Here is a 21,490-nt window from a genome sequence, read left to right on the forward strand (position 1 = left end):
ATAATTAAAATTAGAAAACATTGGTAAAATATTATATTGTCATTTAAAGAATTATAGATTTACATCTCTTGAACGCAATCAACTTGCCAGATTTAAAAATAACCTTACTGGGAAATCACACTTTGCAATAATCTGAGCACTGCGCCCAGAAAAATACGCGTTGCGATACAGACTAGACGTCATGTTGGGAAGATCTAAAATCGAAAATACTATGTAAATAATCCATTACCTTTGATTCTCTTCATCAGATGTCACTTCCAGGTATCACAGGTCCATAACGAATGTAGTTTTGTTCAAAAAAGCTCATCATTTATGTCCAAAAATCTCCGTCTTGTTAGCACATGATGTAAGCCAGCCGGACTTCTCGTCATGAACGAGGGGAAAAAATATATTTACGTTCGTTCAAACATGTCAAACGTTGTATAGCATAAATCATTAGGGCCTTTTTTAACCAGAACATGAATAATATTCAAGGTGGACGAATGCATACTCTTTTATAACGTATTGGAACGAGGGTACCCAACATGAACTCGCGCGCCAGGTGTCTAATGGGACATCATCGTTCCATGGCTCTTGTTCGGTCAGATCTCCCTCCAGAAGACTCAAAAGACTTTGTAAAGGCTGGTGACATCTAGTGGAAGCAATAGGAAGTGCCAAAATATTCCTCAGCCCCTGTGTTTTTCAATGGGATAGGTTTAAAGGTAATACAACACATCAGGTATCCACTTCCTGTCAGAAAATGTCTCAGGGTTTTGCCTGCCAAATGAGTTCTGTTATACTCACAGACACCATTCAAACAGTTTTAGAAACTTTAGAGTGTTTTCTATCCATATATAATAAGTATATGCATATTCTAGTTACTGGGTAGGATTAGTAACCAGATTAAATCGGGTACATTTTTTTTATCCAGACGTGCAAATGCTGCCCCCTAGCCCTAACAGGTTAAGATGCATGGATGCTGCATCCTGGCTGGGCCTGGTCCAGGATGCTCCTACAGATGTCTCATTTATCCCCCATTTCCATGTAAATATTATTGGTCTGTGTCCTTGCCCATGCTAATGCAGAGACCCACATGGGGCCACACTCCTGTTTTCTCTATTCATTAAACTGTTAATATATACACAGCCTGCATTATGGATTGGACTGACTTTCAGTGTACACACGAGCAACCAGAAAAGTCTACTCTAAACAGAGACAACCTGAATCTTTAACCACAGCTCATTTGAATATAGAGCCCATAACTGTTACAATCAAATTCCTTTGTTTTCCATTCAAATGAGCCAGACCAGGATATTAACTGTAATGTCTGATATCCCTGTCTGATGTTATGTGATATGCGATGCTGTGTCATTATGTTAGCTAACTGTCCCCATGCCTGTCCCGTAGTGCCCCCTGTGTTTGTGGTGCGGCCCAGGAACCAGGTGGTGGCAGTGGGGAGGACCGTCACCTTCCAGTGTGAGGCCACAGGAAACCCTCAACCTGCTATCTTCTGGCAGAGAGAGGGCAGCCAGGTGAGAGGCTGTGGGGAACCTACAGTACACCAGGAACCCAACATGAGCACATGTTGAGGAATGCTTATGGAACAAAAAAGAAAGACAAATAAGTAGTAAATCATAGTCTTCATTCTTTTTTTATTTGATATTTCCATATGGTTTTTACACATTTTATGATTGCACCTATAAAACCAGCCATAAAATCAGTGAACTTCACTGACCTTCACACTGATGCTTCAATTGGACCGTTGCATTCCATCACCCTTCAGGTCTTCCATAGCCAACTGTCTTTATCTGATCTGTCTCTCTATATCCGTCCTGTCTTCTCTCTTCTCTGTCTATATCCGTCCTGTCTTCTCCTTTCTGTCTATATCTGTCCTGTCTTATCCCTTCTCTGTCTATATCTGTCCTGTCTTCTCTCTTCTCTGTCTATATCTGTCCTGACTTCTCTCCTTTACCTCCTCTAGAACCTGCTCTTCTCCTACCAGCCCCCCCAGCCCTCTAGCCGCGTCTCCGTCTCCCAGACGGGGGACCTGACTATCACAGATGCAGAGCGCTCAGACGTGGGCTACTACAGCTGCCAGGCCCTCAACATCGCTGGCTCTGTCATCACCAAGGCCCTGCTGGAGGTCACTGACGGTGAGTTCCGCAAATCAATGACTCCCAGAATAAGATCTTGGAGGCATCTTGGTGGTATTGTCACACCTTGCCACATAGACATGTAGGGATTTGAATAAACACATAATAATATATATGAGCTGTATTTAAGTGTCTAAAGTACATATTGAGGTCTGTGGAGTTTTGGTCAGACTGTGCTCCAAGTCTGGCCTGGTCTCTGTGCTCCTGTCAGAGTTGGAGACTCTGTGGTGACTCATCTTCTCCAGGAGCCTGGCTTGCCTCTTTGCTCTGGGCTGTTGGCTCCTGGCAGTGTATCATTCACGCTGGCTGGTGTCTCCTCTAGGAGTCTCCTCTCATTAACAGACTAGCCTGCTGGTGGAGGGATCTGTCTTTGTGGTGAGGCCTGATTCAGACCTCTAGTCACTCTCAGTCAATGCAGCCAGCCTGGTAGTGTAGTCACCTTGGCTTTAGTCCAAGCGTTCCCATAGCGACTCACCCAGTCTCTCCGTTCACTATTATTTTGTTTACAACTCACCTCGATTCAACCATCTCTAACCAGATACCTCTCACCTAGATTCAACCATCTCTAACCAGATACCTCTCACCTAGATTCAACCCTCTGTAACCAGATACCATTCACCTAGATTCAACCCTCTGTAACCAGATACCTCTCACCTAGATTCAACCATCTGTAACCAGATACCTCTCACCTAGATTCAACCATCTGTAACCAGATACCTCTCACCTAGATTCAACCCTCTGTAACCAGATACATCTCACCTAGATTCAACCATCTGTAACCAGATACCTCTCACCTAGATTCAACCATCTGTAACCAGATACCTCTCACCTAGATTCAACCATCTGTAACCAGATACCTCTCACCTAGATTCAACCATCTGTAACCAGATACCTCTCACCTAGATTCAACCCTCTGTAACCAGATACCTCTCACCTAGATTCAACCATCTGTAACCAGATACCTCTCACCTAGATTCAACCATCTGTAACCAGATACCTCTCACCTAGATTCAACCATCTGTAACCAGATACCTCTCACCTAGATTCAACCATCTGTAACCAGATACCTCTCACCTAGATTCAACCCTCTGTAACCAGATACCTCTCACCTAGATTCAACCATCTCTAACCAGATACCTCTCACCTAGATTCAACCATCTCTAGCCAGATACCTCTCACCTAGATTCCACCCTCTGTAACCAGATACCTCTCACCTAGATTCAACCATCTCTAACCAGATACCTCTCACCTAGATTCCACCCTCTGTAACCAGATACCTCTCACCTAGATTCAACCATCTCTAACCAGATACCTCTCACCTAGATTCAACCATCTGTAACCAGATACCTCTCACCTAGATTCAACCATCTGTAACCAGATACCTCTCACCTAGATTCAACCCTCTGTAACCAGATACCTCTCACCTAGATTCAACCATCTCTAACCAGATACCTCTCACCTAGATTCAACCATCTGTAACCAGATACCTCTCACCTAGATTCAACCATCTGTAACCAGATACCTCTCACCTAGATCCAAACTCTGTAACCAGATACCTCTCACCTAGATTCAACCATCTCTAACCAGATACCTCTCACCTAGATTCAACCCTCTCTAACCAGATACCTCTCACCTAGATTCAACCATCTCTAACCAGATACCTCTCACCTAGATTCAACCATCTGTAACCAGATACCTCTCACCTAGATTCAACCATCTCTAACCAGATACCTCTCACCTAGATTCAACCCTCTCTAACCAGATACCTCTCACCTAGATTCAACCATCTGTAACCAGATACCTCTCACCTAGATTCAACCCTCTGTAACCAGATACCTCTCACCTAGATTCAACCATCTGTAACCAGATACATCTCACCTAGATTCAACCATCTCTAACCAGATACATCTCACCTAGATTCAACCATCTCTAACCAGATACCTCTCACCTAGATTCAACCATCTCTAACCAGATACCTCTCACCTAGATTCAACCCTCTGTAACCAGATACCTCTAAGACTAGATTCAACCATCTCTAACCAGATACCTCTCACCTAGATTCAACCATCTCTAACCAGATACATCTCACCTAGATTCAACCATCTGTAACCAGATACCTCTCACCTAGATTCAACCATCTCTAACCAGATACCTCTCACCTAGATTCAACCCTCTGTAACCAGATACCTCTCACCTAGATTCAACCCTCTGTAACCAGATACCTCTCACCTAGATCCAAACTCTGTAACCAGATACCTCTCACCTAGATTCAACCATCTGTAACCAGATACCTCTCACCTAGATTCAACCATCTGTAACCAGATACCTCTCACCTAGATTCAACCATCTGTAACCAGATACCTCTCACCTAGATTCAACCCTCTGTAACCAGATACCTCTCACCTAGATTCAACCATCTGTAACCAGATACCTCTCACCTAGATCCAAACTCTGTAACCAGATACCTCTCACCTAGATTCAACCATCTCTAACCAGATACCTCTCACCTAGATCCAATCTCTGTAACCAGATACCTCTAAGACTAGATTCAACCATCTCTAACCAGATACCTCTCACCTAGATTCAACCATCTGTAACCAGATACCTCTCACCTAGATTCAACCATCTGTAACCAGATACCTCTCACCTAGATCCAAACTCTGTAACCAGATACCTCTCACCTAGATTCACCCCTCTGTAACCAGATACCTCTCACCTAGATTCAACCATCTCTAACCAGATACCTCTCACCTAGATTCAACCATCTGTAACCAGATACCTCTCACCTAGATTCAACCATCTGTAACCAGATACCTCTCACCTAGATTCAACCATCTGTAACCAGATACCTCTCACCTAGATTCAACCCTCTGTAACCAGATACCTCTCACCTAGATCCAAACTCTGTAACCAGATACCTCTCACCTAGATTCAACCATCTCTAACCAGATACCTCTCACCTAGATTCAACCATCTGTAACCAGATACCTCTCACCTAGATTCAACCCTCTCTAACCAGATACCTCTCACCTAGATTCAACCATCTCTAACCAGATACATCTCACCTAGATTCAACCATCTGTAACCAGATACCTCTCACCTAGATCCAAACTCTGTAACCAGATACCTCTCACCTAGATTCAACCCTCTGTAACCAGATACCTCTCACCTAGATTCAACCATCTGTAACCAGATACCTCTCACCTAGATTCAACCCTCTGTAACCAGATACCTCTCACCTAGATTCAACCATCTGTAACCAGATACCTCTCACCTAGATTCAACCCTCTGTAACCAGATACCTCTCACCTAGATTCAACCATCTCTAACCAGATACCTCTCACCTAGATTCACCCCTCTGTAACCAGATACCTCTCACCTAGATTCAACCATCTCTAACCAGATACCTCTCACCTAGATTCAACCATCTCTAACCAGATACCTCTCACCTAGATTCAACCCTCTCTCGCCAGATACCTCTCCCTCTACCTTTGTAGCTGGGCCTGCTCTTTCTCTCTCTCTCCCTCGGTCTCTCCGCCATGGCAGGGCCTGGTAGACGGTAGAAGGAGGAGATAATAACAGTTATTAAAGGGAGCAGGCCTCCTCTTCTCCGTAGGCAAATATTTTAATTACAGGTCACAGTGACAATGTTTTAGTAATTACAGCAACACCAGCACCAGAGCAAAGAGCCAGTCTCCCATGTATGATACTACACTGGGTGTGTGTGTAAATGTACAGACGTATGTCCTACATTATGTATATATAAAAGTGGATACACATACTGTATGTTTACAATGGATTTGCAAATAATTTGAACTAAACAACCTTGTGCTTCTGACTAAATCAGCTGTGCTGGCAGAATTGGTTATCAATAGCAGTATTAACAGCATTAATGATAAGTAGCAATCTACAGTAGCAGGGACATGACGGACACCGTTCTCCGGTCACATAATGGAAATGAAATGGAGACAAAGCACGTTTTGTTAAATCTGTGTGTGTCGACTGGTGAACGCCCACTGAGAGGGGGATGACGAGGAGGAAGAGGGGGAGAGGGGGCAGAGGAGGAGGGAGGGAAAATTCTTCATGGTAATAACATTGTCTCTGGTGCTAGGTATTTAGAAGCATTTTCTCCCATGTTCTGTGTTTTATAGACTGGAGGTGTGGTTTGATGAGGGGGGTGTGGTTTAAGGAGGTGGAGAGGAGATGGGGGGGTTTGGTTGGCTGTGAACGTTAATGTCTCTGCAGAAAGAGGACTTGTATGTTAGCCTGTTTTATTTTAATTACACCGCATTTGGCTAAGGTCAACTCCTACTGCTGAATGATTAGAAAATGGCTTCCAGTTGTGAAAATTAAATTTCATTCCATTTTTTAATTTCTCTCTGCCTCTCTCTCTCCATCTACCACACAGCTACCTTGTGTTTGCGACTTTCTCACCTTCCTCTGCCATTTGTGTGTTTCTCTACAATCCCACTGTATAATTGTCTCTCCATTTATTTTATTATTCTCTTCAATTCCACTCAATATTGTTTTCTCATCGTCCACTCAAATTATATATATTCTCGCCCTCTCACCCACACAGTCTCTAACTCTCCCGCTCTCTCTCTCTCTAGTTGTGTCTGATCGCCCACCTCCAGTTGTCCGCCAGGGTCCGACCAATCAGACAGTCTCTGTGGACGGGACGGTAGTTTTGAGTTGCCTAGCAATGGGTAAGCCCACCCCCACCATCCTTTGGAGGAAGGATGGGGTGTTGGTGTCCACTCACGACTCCCGGGTCAAACAGCTGGACACGGGCGCACTGCAGATCCGCTATGCCAAGGTAACACACAACACACTCAATTATGTACACACACACAAACACACACACGCACACGCACACGCACAAGCACACGCACACACACACACACACACACACACACACACACACACACACACACACACACACACACACACACACACACACACACACACATTCACATACACGCTCGCACGCACACACAAAGAAACTCTCATCTTCACTGAATACACTGTATAAACACAGGGCAGGGTAGCCTAGTGGTTGGCGTGTTGGACTAGTAACCGAAAGGTTGCAAGTTCAAATCCCTGAGCTGACAAGGTAAAAATCAAGGCAGTTAACCCACTGTTACTAGGCCGTCATTGAAAATAAGAATTTGTTCTTAACTGACTTGCCTAGTTAAATAAAGGTACTAAAAAAATGGAATGATAGACCCTCTCTCCAAGCTTTTCAAAGCATAAAGATAAAACAATGTATTGATGTATCTCTCTGGTTCAGAGTACTAGTACTGAGAAAATACATCAAACTGCAGGCGGAGTGTCTGATCTGCAGAGCAACATGTTGGTCTACTGTAGTGTACCAGCTTACTGAGGCAGTTGGCTGTCGAACCATATGCCCCATTATCGTAATATATGGAAATAAGAACATCATTCTCATTGTAGAACAGTTTGACTGTTTGAAAACTTCCGAATTGACCTCCTTCATATGTTTACATTTCCAATCAAGCTCTTCCCTTAGCCGAGACATTAATAACCCATTCCCCCAGTCACTTTCAAAGCTGCCCTGAATAACATCTATACGGCGGAGCGACTGGCTGACTGGCTGGCTGACTGGCTGACTGGCTGGCTGGCTGACTGGCTGACTGACTGGCTGACTGGCTGGCAGAATAACTCCTGCAGCTCGATCAGTAAATAAAGCATGTGATCAGTTCCCTCCTAGCGCCCAGCCATGCCTCTCCTCTCCTCAGTAAGCTGTCAATCAGCTGTCAGGGGTTTGAAGTGAATTCTCAAACACTATTGTCCTGCCACTCAACAGAGTGTGACGGGAGCTGTGTGAAGCAGAACACTGAGGGAGAGACCAGGGGGCTGCCAAAGCATTCTCCAGAGGGAGGCATCAAGTGGTCAGAGTTCACGTTAGACTGTTGCTTTACATTTACATTTAACCTCTTGGGGCTAGGTGGGACGCTAGCGTGCCACCTGTGGTGCACTCCATCAACAGCAGGTGCATTTCAAGAGCGGCAAATTTGAATCCAAATAAATGTCAAAATTCAAATTTTTCAAAAATACAACTATGTTACACCATTTGAAAGATAAACATCTCCTTAATCTAACCACGTTTTACGATTTCAAAAAGGTTTTACGGCGAAAGCATAAATTTAGAGTATGTTAGGACAGTACATTTACAAGAGTTGTGTGTAATGTTTTGTCAAGTCAAAGACAGGGTCACCAAAACCATAAAACCAGCTAAAATGATACACTAACCTTTTACAATCTCCATCAGATGACACTCCTAGGACATTATGTTAGACAATGCATGCATTTTTAGTTCTATCAAGTTCATATTTATATACAAAAACAGCGTTTTACTATGGCATTGATGTTGAGGAAATCGTTTCCCTCCAATAACCGGCAGTCAAGTCAGCGTCACAAATTAAATAATTAAAATTAGAAAACATTGGTAAAATATTATATTGTCATTTAAAGAATTATAGATTTACATCTTTTGAACGCAATCAACTTGCCAGATTTAAAAATAACCTTACTGGGAAATCACACTTTGCAATAATCTGAGCACTGTGCCCAGAAAAATACGCGTTGCGATACAGACTAGACGTCATGTTGGGGAGATCTAAAATCGAAAATACTATGTAAATAATCCATTACCTTTGATTCTCTTCATCAGATGTCACTTCCAGGTATCACAGGTCCATAACGAATGTAGTTTTGTTCAAAAAAGCTCATCATTTATGTCCAAAAATCTCCGTCTCGTTAGCACATGATGTAAGCCAGCCGGACTTCTCGTCATGAACGAGGGGAAAAAATATATTTCCGTTCGTTCAAACATGTCAAACGTTGTATAGCATAAATCATTAGGGCCTTTTTTAACCAGAACATGAATAATATTCAAGGTGGACGAATGCATAGCCTTTTATAACGTATTGGAACGAGGGTACCCAACATGAAGTAGCGCGCCAGGTGTCTAATGGGACATCACCGTTCCATGGCTCTTGTTCGGTCAGATCTCCCTCCAGAAGACTCAAAACACTTTGTAAAGGCTGGTGACATCTAGTGGAAGCAATAGGAAGTGCCAAAATATTCCTAAACCCCTGTGTTTTTCAATGGGATAGGTTTAAAGTCAATACAACACATCAGGTATCCACTTCCTGTCAGAAAATGTCTCAGGGTTTTGCCTGCCAAATGAGTTCTGTTATACTCACAGACACCATTCAAACAGTTTTGGAAACTTTAGAGTGTTTTCTATCCATATATAATAAGTATATGCATATTCTAGTTACTGGGTAGGATTAGTAACCAGATTAAATCGGGTACATTTTTTTTATCCAGACGTGCAAATGCTGCCCCCTAGACCCAACAGGTTAAGTCATTTAGCAGACGCTCTTATCCAGAGCGACTTACAAATTGGTGCATTCACCTTATGATATCCAGTGGAACAACCACTTTACAATAGTGCATCTAAATCTTTTAAGGGGGGGGGGGGGGGGGGTTAGAAGGATTACTTTATCCTATCCTAGGTATTCCTTAAAGAGGTGGGGTTTCAGGTGTCTCCGGAAGGTGGTGATTGACTCCACTGTCCTGGCGTTGCTGTGTGTATGCGTGTGTGTTGTGATGACTGCAGGTGGGTTGTGTGTGGTGACAGGGCTGTGGTAAATGGGCAACACTGTGAGAACAGTGTGATGTGTTTTCAACCCAAACCTTACCTAAGGCAATTTACATTAATGAACATTTAGTTTATGTTTGGAGGTAACGCACCGTGTCTTTTTTAATGCATTTTTAAGAAGTTGGATGATTTGTCTTACCTGTCAGGTTGAGCTTAGATGGACCCTAGCTGGAGGCTGATCTACAGGACACAAACACTCTCCCTCTCACACACACTGAGACAAACACTCTCCCTCTCTCACACACACTGAGACAAACACTCTCCCTCTCTCACACACACTGAGACACACACTCTCCCTCTCTCACACACTGAGACAAACACTCTCCCTCTCACACACACTGAGACAAACACTCTCCCTCTCTCACACACACTGAGACAAACACTCTCCCTCTCTCACACACACTGAGACACACACTCTCCCTCTCTCACACACTGAGACAAACACTCTCCCTCTCTCACACACACTGAGACAAACACTCTCCCTCTCTCACACACTGAGACAAACACTCTCCCTCTCTCACACACACTGAGACAAACACTCTCCCTCTCTCACACACACTGAGACAAACACTCTCCCTCTCTCACACACACACGGAGACAAACACTCTCCCTCTCTCACACACACTGAGACAAACACTCTCCCTCTCTCACACACTGAGACAAACACTCTCCCTCTCACACACACTGAGACAAACACTCTCCCTCTCTCACACACACTGAGACAAACACTCTCCCTCTCTCACACACTGAGACAAACACTCTCCCTCTCACACACACTGAGACAAACACTCTCCCCCTCTCACACACACTGAGACAAACACTCTCCCTCTCTCACACACACTGAGACAAACACTCTCCCTCTCTCACACACTGAGACAAACACTCTCCCTCTCACACACACTGAGACGAACACTCCTCTCACACACACTGAGACAAACACTCTCCCTCTCTCACACACACTGAGACAAACACTCTCCCTCTCTCACACACACTGAGACAAACACTCTCCCTCTCACACACACTGAGACAAACACTCTCCCTCTCACACACACTGAGACAAACACTCTCCCTCTCACACACACTGAGACAAACACTCTCCCTCTCTCACACACACTGAGACAAACACTCTCCCTCTCTCACACACACTGAGACAAACACTCTCCCTCTCTCACACACACTGAGACAAACACTCTCCCTCTCTCACACACTGAGACAAACACTCTCCCTCTCACACACACTGAGACGAACACTCCCTCTCACACACACTGAGACAAACACTCTCCCTCTCTCACACACACTGAGACAAACACTCTCCCTCTCTCACACACACTGAGACAAACACTCTCCCTCTCTCACACACACTGAGACAAACACTCTCCCTCTCTCACACACACTGAGACAAACACTCTCCCTCTCTCACACACACTGAGACAAACACTCTCCCTCTCTCACACACACTGAGACAAACACTCTCCCTCTCTCACACACACTGAGACAAACACTCTCCCTCTCTCACACACACTGAGACAAACACTCTCCCTCTCACACACACTGAGACAAACACTCTCCCTCTCTCACACACACTGAGACAAACACTCTCCCTCTCTCACACACTGAGACAAACACTCTCCCTCTCACACACACTGAGACAAACACTCTCCCCCTCTCACACACACTGAGACAAACACTCTCCCTCTCTCACACACACTGAGACAAACACTCTCCCTCTCTCACACACTGAGACAAACACTCTCCCTCTCACACACACTGAGACGAACACTCCCTCTCACACACACTGAGACAAACACTCTCCCTCTCTCACACACACTGAGACAAACACTCTCCCTCTCTCACACACACTGAGACAAACACTCTCCCTCTCACACACACTGAGACAAACACTCTCCCTCTCACACACACTGAGACAAACACTCTCCCTCTCTCACACTGAGACAAACACTCTCCCTCTCTCACACACACTGAGACAAACACTCTCCCTCTCTCACACACACTGAGACAAACACTCTCCCTCTCTCACACACACTGAGACAAACACTCTCCCTCTCTCACACACTGAGACAAACACTCTCCCTCTCACACACACTGAGACGAACACTCCCTCTCACACACACTGAGACAAACACTCTCCCTCTCTCACACACACTGAGACAAACACTCTCCCTCTCTCACACACACTGAGACAAACACTCTCCCTCTCTCACACACTGAGACAAACACTCTCCCTCTCTCACACACACTGAGACAAACACTCTCCCTCGCTCACACACACTGAGACAAACACTCTCCCTCTCTCACACACACTGAGACAAACACTCTCCCTCTCTCACACACACTGAGACAAACACTCTCCCTCTCTCACACACTGAGACAAACACTCTCCTTCTCTCACACACACTGAGACAAACACTCTCCCTCTCACACACACTGAGACAAACACTCTCCCTCTCACACACACTGAGACACACACTCTTCCTCTCACACACATTGAGACAAACACTCTCCCTCTCACACACACTGAGACAAACACTCTCCCTCTCTCACACACTGAGACAAACACTCTCCCTCTCACACACACTGAGACAAACACTCTCCCTCTCTCACACACACTGAGACGAACACTCCCTCTCACACACACTGAGACAAACACTCTCCCTCTCTCACACACACTGAGACAAACACTCTCCCTCTCACACACACTGAGACAAACACTCTCCCTCTCTCACACACACTGAGACAAACACTCTCCTTCTCTCACACACACTGAGACAAACACTCTCCCTCTCTCACACACACTGAGACAAACACTCTCCCTCTCTCACACACTGAGACAAACACTCTCCCTCTCTCACACACACTGAGACACACACTCTCCCTCTCTCACACACACTGAGACAAACACTCTCCCTCTCTCACACACTGAGACAAACACTCTCCCTCTCTCACACACACTGAGACAAACACTCTCCCTCTCACACACACACTGAGACGAACACTCCTTCTCACACACACTGAGACAAACACTCTCCCTCTCTCACACACACTGAGACAAACATTCTCCCTCTCACACACACTGAGACAAACACTCTCCCTCTCTCACACACTGAGACAAACACTCTCCTTCTCTCACATACACTGAGACAAACACTCTCCCTCTCTCACACACTGAGACAAACACTCTCCCTCTCACACACACTGAGACAAACACTCTCCCTCTCTCACACACACTGAGACAAACACTCTCCCTCTCACACACTGAGACAAACACTCTCCCTCTCTCACACACTGAGACAAACACTCTCCCTCTCTCACACACACTGAGACAAACACTCTCCCTCTCACACACACTGAGACAAACACTCTCCCTCTCTCACACACACTGAGACACACACTCTCCCTCTCTCACACACACTGAGACACACACTCTCCCTCTCTCACACACACTGAGACACACACTCTCCCTCTCACACACACTGAGACAAAGACTCTCCCTCTCTCACACACTGAGACAAACACTCTCCCTCACACACACTGAGACAAACACTCTCCCTCTCACACACACTGAGACAAACACTCTCCCTCTCACACACACACTGAGACAAACACTCTCCCTCTCACACACACTGAGACAAACACTCTCCCTCTCACACACACTGAGACAAACACTCTCCCTCTCACACACACTGAGACAAACACTCCCTCTCACACACACTGAGACAAACACTCTCCCTCTCTCACACACACTGAGACAAACACTCTCCCTCTCACACACACTGAGACAAACACTCTCCCTCTCTCACACACACTGAGACAAACACTCTCCCTCTCTCACACACTGAGACAAACACTCTCCCTCTCACACACACACTGAGACAAACACTCTCCCTCTCTCACACACACTGAGACAAACACTCTCCCTCTCCTACACACACTGAGACACACACTCTTCCTCTCACACACACTGAGACACACACTCTTCCTGAGACACACACTCTTCTTCTCACACACTAGAGAATGTCACCATATCTGTTCTGTAAAGCACTCCTTTCCCTGAGAGGAGTGATGAGGAGGAGGAGAGGAGAGGAGAGGAGAGGAGAGGAGAGGAGGGGAGAGGAGGGGAATGGGAGAGGAGGTCTCCAATTAGTCTGTGTTCCTGTGGAAATCTTTTCAATTTGACTGGTACAATCCTGCCACTTGGCCTTCCCAGCTGCTTTTCCCACTTTCTAGGGGGAAATATAATAGTGAGATTACCAGGCACTGATGGCTGGCTGCTAGGAACCACAGCAGCATGTTAATAAGGAGAGAGAGCGAGATATATATATATATATATATATATATATATATATATATATATATATATATATATATATTGGGGAGGAAGCAGCACTATTTTAGTCCAATTCCACTGATGACCAGACAGTACCTTGTCATTTGCATTTGAACCCAGAGCGATCACTAATCTAGTCCCTCTCCCCTCTATTTCCTGTCTTCTTTTTTTCTGTCTTATAGCTGGGTGACACAGGCATGTACACATGCATCGCCTCCACTCCCAGTGGCGAGGCCTCGTGGAAGGCCTACCTGGACGTTCAAGGTAAGCCAGTGGGCTGCTGCCTGCTGTCACTGTGGCTACACTCCATAATGACATTGAATTAAATACATTCAGTCTGTAATTGCTTTTTTAGTTGGAATGTCACAATCTTGCCACCACCCCAGGGAGTGTGCTTGAGTCTGTGTGTGTGTGAATGTGCTTGGTATGCATTCCATAGTCTGGCGTTACTGATAAAGTATTAATTTAGCTTTATAGAAAATGTCTCATGATACTCTCCTCTCTCTCCTCATGTTCAGAGTTTGGTGTTCCAGTGCAGCCGGCCAGACCCACTGACCCCAACCTGATCCCCAGCGCCCCCTTCAAACCTGAGGTCACTGACGTCACCCGTACCTCCGTCACTCTGTCCTGGAAGCCCAACTTCTCAGGAGCCACGCCCACCTCCTACATCATAGAGGCCTTCAGGTAAGAGCAGAGGACATAGGAGGTCACTTGTGACCAAAATAAATAAAGTGATGTCACAGTGTATTTGTATTTATTATGGATCCCCATTAGTTCCTGTCAAGACAACAGCTACTCTTCCTGGGGTTTATTATGGATCCCCATTAGTTCCTGTCAAGACAGCAGCTACTCTTCCTGGGGTTTATTATGGATCCCCATTAGTTCCGGTCAAGGCAGCAGCTACTCTTCCTGGGGTTTATTATGGATCCCCATTAGTTCCTGTCAAGGCAGCAGCTACTCTTCCTGGGGTTTATTATGGATCCCCATTAGTTCCTGTCAAGGCAGCAGCTACTCTTCCTGGGGTCCAGCAACATTAACTTCTATGGGCTACGTGGGACGCTGCGGGACACTGCCAGTGAAATATCAGGGCGGCAAATGCAAAAACAACAAAATGTCATAATTCAACTTTCTCAAACATATAACTATTTTACACCATTTTAAATATACACTTCTCCTTGATGTAACCACATTGTCCGATTTCAAAAAGGCTTTACAGCGAAAGCAAAACATTAGATTATGTTAGGAGAGTACATAGACAAAAATAATCACACAGCCATTTTCCAAGCAAGGATATGTGTCAATAAAACCCAAAACACAGCTAAATGAAGCACTAACCTTTGACGATCTTCATCAGATGACACTCCTAGGACATTATGTTACACAATACATGTATGTTTTGTTCGATAAAGTTCATATTTATATCCAAAAATAGCATGTTACATTGGCGCATGATGTTCAGAAAATGTATTCCCACCAAAACCTCCGGTGAATGTGCACATCAATTTACAAAAATACTCATCATAAACGTTGACAAAATATATAACAATTATTTAAAGAATTATAGATAGACTACTCCTGGATGCAACCGCTGTGTCAGATTTTAAAATAGCTTTACGGAGAAAGCAAATTTTTCAATATTCTGAGTACATAGCTCAGCCATCACAGCGAGCTATACAGACACCCGCCAAGTTCGGGGCAACCTAAACTCAGAATTAGTATTAGAAATATTGTCTTACCTTTGCTGATCTTTGTCAGAATGCACTCCCAGGACTGCTACTTCCACAAGAAATGTTGTTTTTGTTCGAAATACTCCATATTTATGTCCAAATACCTCCGTTTTGTTCATGCGTTCAGGTCACTATCCAAAGGCATACCGCGCGAGCGCGGTACCAGAGACGAAAAAGTAAAAATGTTCCATTACCGTACTTAGAAGCATGTCAAACGCTGTTTAAAATCAATCTTTATGGTATTTTTAACGTAAAATTGCGATAATATTCCAACCGGACAATAGCATATTCATTCAAGAAGAAATAGGAAGGAACGGCGAGCTCGCATGACTGCGCATATCCAATCCCTTTGTTGCCAGGCAGTCCACTCAGTAACTGAGCTCCTATTATCTGCCCAGTGACAGGAGAATGCTCAAACCACTTTCTGAAGGCTGTTGACAGCCAATGGAAGCCTTAGGAAGTGCAACGTCACCCCACAGACACTGTAGTTTCGATAGAGAATCAAAAGAAGAACTACAATTCTCTGACTTTCCACTTCCTGCTTGGATTTTTCTCCGGTTTTTGCCTGCCATATGAGTTCTGTTATACTCACAGACACCATTCAAACAGTTTTAGAAACTTCAGAGTGTTTTCTATCAAAATATACTAATAATATGCATATTCTAGTTTCTGGGCCAGAGTAGTAACCTGTTTAAATTGGGTACGTTGTTCATCCGGCTGTGAAAATACTGCCCCCTACACCCCAACAGGTTAAGGCAGTTATATACAATTTAAAAAACATTACATTACATTTCACAACAGATTTCACAACACATTAAATGTGCGCCCCCAGGCCACTTCTCTACTACCACATATCATACGCCTACGGTCTGAGTGTGTATGAACTTTAAACCTGATGTGTAACATCCTGTTCTGTCTTCTCTCCTAGTCATGCGTCAGGCAGCAGCTGGCAGACCCTGGCAGAACATGTGAAGACTGAGTCGTATGTACTGAAGGGCCTGAAGGCCAGTGCTGTCTACCTCTTCCTTGTCCGAGCTGCTAACGCCTACGGCCTGAGTGACCCGAGCCCCATCACTGACACTGTCAAAACACAAGGTGGGTCTCTGCTCTCTCTTAATGACTTCAAATGGGCCGCTTTACGGTAGGTCCCTGTCTGGACCTTGTCCCTGTCTGAACTCTGTCCCGGTCTGAACCCTCTGCTGTACATACTGGACATGTGTTTATCGTGTGTGTGTGTGTGTGTGTGTGTGTGTGTGTGTGTGTGTGTGTGTGTGTGTGTGTGTGTGTTGTGTGTGTGTGTGTGTGTGTGTGTGTGTGTGCAGATATCCCCCCCACCAGTCAGGGAGTGGACCACCGTCAGATCCAGAGGGAGTTAGGAGAGGTGGTCATCCACCTTCACAACCCCACCATCCTCTCCTCCTCCTCTGTCAGAGTGCAGTGGACGGTGAGTGGTTTTCTCTGCTTCAAAACACCACTTTAGGGATTACATTCCCAATGAGTGACTCTTGTAAAGTAATGTATGTACACTACCGTTCAAAAGTTTGGGGTCACTAGAAATGTCCTTGTATTTGAAAGTAAAGCTCTTTTTTTTTGTCCATTAAAATAACATCAAATTGATCAGAAATACAGTGTAGACATTGTTAATGTTGTAAATGACTATTGTAGCTGGAAACGGCAGATTTTTTTATGGAATATCTACATAGGCTTTCAGAGGCCCATTATCAGCAACCATCACTCCTGTGTTCCAAAGGCACATTGTGTTAGCTAATCCAAGTTTATTATTTTAAAAGGCTAATTGATCATTAGAAAACCCTTTTGCAATTATGTTAGAACAGCTTAAAACTGTCGTTCTGATTAAAGAAGCAATAAAACTGGCCTTCTTTAGACTAGTTGTTACGGCTGTCGTAGAGAGGGGACCGAAGCGCAGCGTTGTAAGTGTTCATTATATTTATTAAACAATGAAAACATTAGAATAAAGAAACAAAATGAAAAGCCAAACATTTCCATCAGGTAACGAAATACAAAACAGAAAATAACTACCCACAAAACACAGGTGGGAAAAGGCTGCCTAAGTATGATTCCTAATCAGAGACAACGATAGACAGCTGCCTCTGATTAGGAACCATACGTCTCTCGCAGGTCAGGGCGTGACAGTACCCCCCCCCCCCCCCCCCCCCAAAGGTGCGGACTCCCGGCCGCAAACCTGAACCTATAGGGGAGGGTCCGGGTGGGCATCTATACTTGGCGGCGGCTCTGGTTCGGGGCGTAGCCCCCACACCGCCCGCTGATCCCCCCGCTTCTGTGTCGCCGGAGGAACCAGACCGTGGATCATCGCCGGAGGCTCTGAACTGCCGACCGCCGCTGAAGACTCTGGGCTGCAGACCGCCGCTGAAGACTCTGGGCTGCAGACCGCCACTGAAAACTCTGGGCTGCAGACCGTCGCTGAAGACTCTGGGCTGCAAACCGTCGCTGAAGACTCTGGGCTGCAGACCGTCACTGAAGACTCTGGGTTGCAAACCGTCGCTGAAGACTCTGGGCTGCAGACCGTCGCTGAAGACTCTGGGCTGCAGACCGTCGCTGAAGACTCTGGGCTGCAGACCGTAGCTGAAGACTCTGGGCTGCAGACCGTCGCTGAAGACTCTGGGCTGCAGACCGTCGCTGAAGACTCTGGGCTGCAGACCGTAGCTGAAGACTCTGGGCTGCAGACCGTCGCTGAAGACTCCGGGCTGCAGGGCGTCTCAGGAGGTTCCGGGCTGCAGGCCGTCTCAGGAGGTTCCGGGCTGCAGGCCGTCTCAGGAGGCTCCGGACTGGGGAGCGTCGCTGGGGGCTCCGGACTGGGGCGCATCGCTGGAGGCTCCGGACTGGGGAGCGTCGCTGAAGGCTCCGGACTGGAGAGCGTCGCTGTAGGTTCCGGACAGGGGACCGTTGCTGCAGGCTCCGTGCCATGGATCATCACTACAGGTTCCGCACCATGTATCATCACTGGAGGCTTTGTGCCATGGATCATCACTGGAGGCTCCAGGCCATGGATTATCACTGGAGGCTTCGTGCCATGGATCATCTCTACAGGCTCCAGGCCATGGATCATCCCTACAGGCTTCTTGCCATGGATTATCCCTACAGGCTCCGGGCCATGAATTATTTCAGCTGTGCTAACATAATTGCAAAAGGGTTTTCTAATGATCAATTAGCCTTTTAAAATAATAAACTTGGATTAGCTAACACAATGTGCCTTTGGAACACATGAGTGATGGTTGCTGATAATGGGCCTCTGAAAGCCTATGTAGATATTCCATAAAAAATCTGCCGTTTCCAGCTACAATAGTCATTTACAACATTAACAATGTCTACACTGTATTTCTGATCAATTGTATTTTATTTTAATGGGCAAAAAATGTATTTTACTTTAAAAAACAAGGATATTTCTAAGTGACCTCAAACTTTTGAACGGTAGTCTATATGGTTTATGTATTATTTTAATATCTATTCTGTATTTTGTATGTTTTAGCATTAATTTTAAAACTTAAATGCATCATTTTTATTGTTCGCTCCAAAGTCACCATGGAGAGTGGCTAGGTCTGGAGCGCTCTGTGCTCACGGTCGATTTGTTTGCCCACTCAGCAGTGCTAATGTGCTGGTGTCCTGTAGAGGACAGACACTGCACTGCGGAGAGAGAGAGAACAGAGAACAGACTGGAACCCTGTCAAAAGTCTCTAAGTATCCATCTGGTCAGGGCCAGTCACACTGGCCAGCACTGCTGCTGTAAGACCTGTCTTTCTGCTTGTCTGTCTGTCTGCCTGTCTTTCTGCCTGTCTTCAGTCAGAGCTAAACCAACCCACAGCGGCCCACTCACAACACTCCACAACACACAGTCCACTGCCATAAGCCGCCCAGCAGCGCAGCGTGCCAGCCTGTGCATTCTCAGATTGAAAACACTTGACTGCTGTTAAAACAAGTGAAAAGGAAGAGGTGTCCAACTAGTGCTCTCAGGCTGAAATGGATTGCAGATGTGGGAGGAGAGAGGGAGGAGGAGAAGGAGAAAGAGGATTATAAAGGAGGGGTAGAGATTAAAGGGCAGCTTGCAGAGGTGTTAGGACCTCTATGCTGTTAGATCGTGGATATCTTATTAAACACTGTTTGGCTACCATGATTCCATTGGCTCCATGTCTATCTACTCCAGGTTATGTTGAATAGAAGGAAAGTATAACTGTACACCTCCTCACTAGTTGCATCAGACATACTGTATTCTATAAACTGGCTTCTTATACAGTGCGTTCAGAAAGTATTCAGACCCCATGACATTTTATATTCCACAGCCTTATTCTAAAATTGATTAAATATACACTGTTCCTCATCAATATACACCTAATAACGCATAATGATGAAGCAAAAACAGGTTTTTAGACAATTTTGCAAATGCATTGAAAATTAAAAACAGAAATACCTTATTTACATAAGTATTCAGACCCTTTGCTATGACACTCGAAATTGAGCTCAGGTGCATCATGTTTCCAATGATCATCCTTGAGATGTTTCTACAACTTGATTGGAGTCCACCTGTCGTAAATTCAATTGTTTGGAAACAATTTGGAAAGGCACACACCTGTCTACATAAGGTCCCACAATTGACAGGGCATGTCAGAGAAAAATACAAGCCATGAGGTCGAAGGAATTGTCCGTAAATTGTGTCGAGGCACAGAACTGGGGAAGGGTACCAAAAAATGTGTGCAGCATTGAAGGTCCCCAAGAACACGGTGGCTTCCACCATTCTTAAATGGAAGAAGTTTGGAACCACCGAGACTCTTCCTAGAGCTGGCCACCTGGCCAAACGGAGCAATCAGGGCAGGGGCCTTGGTCAGGGAGGTGACCAAGAACCCTATGGTCTCTCTGACAGAGCTCCAGAGTTCCTCTTTGGAGATGGGAGAACCTTCCAGAAGGACAACCATCTCTGCAGCACTCCACCAATCAGGCCTTTATGGTAGAGTGGCCAGATGGAAGCCACTCCTCAGTGAAAGGCACATGACAGCCAGCTTGGAGTTTGCCAAAAGGCACCTGAAGACTCTCAGACCATGAGAAACAAGATTTTCTGCCCTGATGAAACCAAGATTGAACTTATTTGCCTGAATTCCAAGCGTGACATCTGGAGGAAACCTGCTGTGGGGATGTTTTTCAGCGGCAGGGACTGGGAGACTAGTCAATATCGAGGGAAAGATGAACGGAGCTAAGTACAGAGAGATCCTTGATGAAAACCTGCTCCAGAGCACTCAGGACCTCAGACTGGGGCGAAGGTTCACCCTCCAACAGGACAACGACCCTAAGCACACAGCCAAGACAACACAGGAGTGGCTTTGGGACAAGTCTCTGAATGTCACTGAGTGGCCCAGCCAGAGCCTGGACTTGCACCCGATCGAACAGCTCTGGAGAGACCTCTGGACGCTCCACATCCAGCGTCATACCCAACAAGACTCGAGTCTGTCATCGCTGCCAAGGGTGCTTCAATGAAGCACTGAGTAAAGGGTCTGAAAACTTATGTAAATGTGATATTTCCGTTGCACAGTTCTGAGCCTAATGAGACCACCTGAGCCTGCATAATTAT

General features: G+C 45.5%; 1 protein-coding gene across 2 annotated transcripts in view; it reads left to right on the plus strand.

The window, feature by feature from the left end:
- Positions 1-21,490, plus strand: part of robo1 (roundabout, axon guidance receptor, homolog 1 (Drosophila)) — a 664,161-nt gene that overhangs the window by 536,316 nt on the left and 106,355 nt on the right. For both annotated transcript variants that reach the window (XM_082966738.1, XM_082966739.1), the window contains 7 exons: positions 1,387-1,511; positions 1,961-2,132; positions 6,743-6,948; positions 14,350-14,431; positions 14,686-14,851; positions 16,823-16,989; positions 17,217-17,338. In XM_082966738.1, the coding sequence (XP_082822864.1) occupies positions 1,387-1,511; positions 1,961-2,132; positions 6,743-6,948; positions 14,350-14,431; positions 14,686-14,851; positions 16,823-16,989; positions 17,217-17,338 (1,040 nt within the window). The remainder of the gene's footprint in view (positions 1-1,386; positions 1,512-1,960; positions 2,133-6,742; positions 6,949-14,349; positions 14,432-14,685; positions 14,852-16,822; positions 16,990-17,216; positions 17,339-21,490) is intronic.

The sequence above is a fragment of the Salmo salar genome, chromosome 20, assembly GCF_965601325.2.
Source record: "Salmo salar chromosome 20, fSalSal1, whole genome shotgun sequence".
Taxonomy (NCBI): Eukaryota; Metazoa; Chordata; class Actinopteri; order Salmoniformes; family Salmonidae; genus Salmo; species Salmo salar.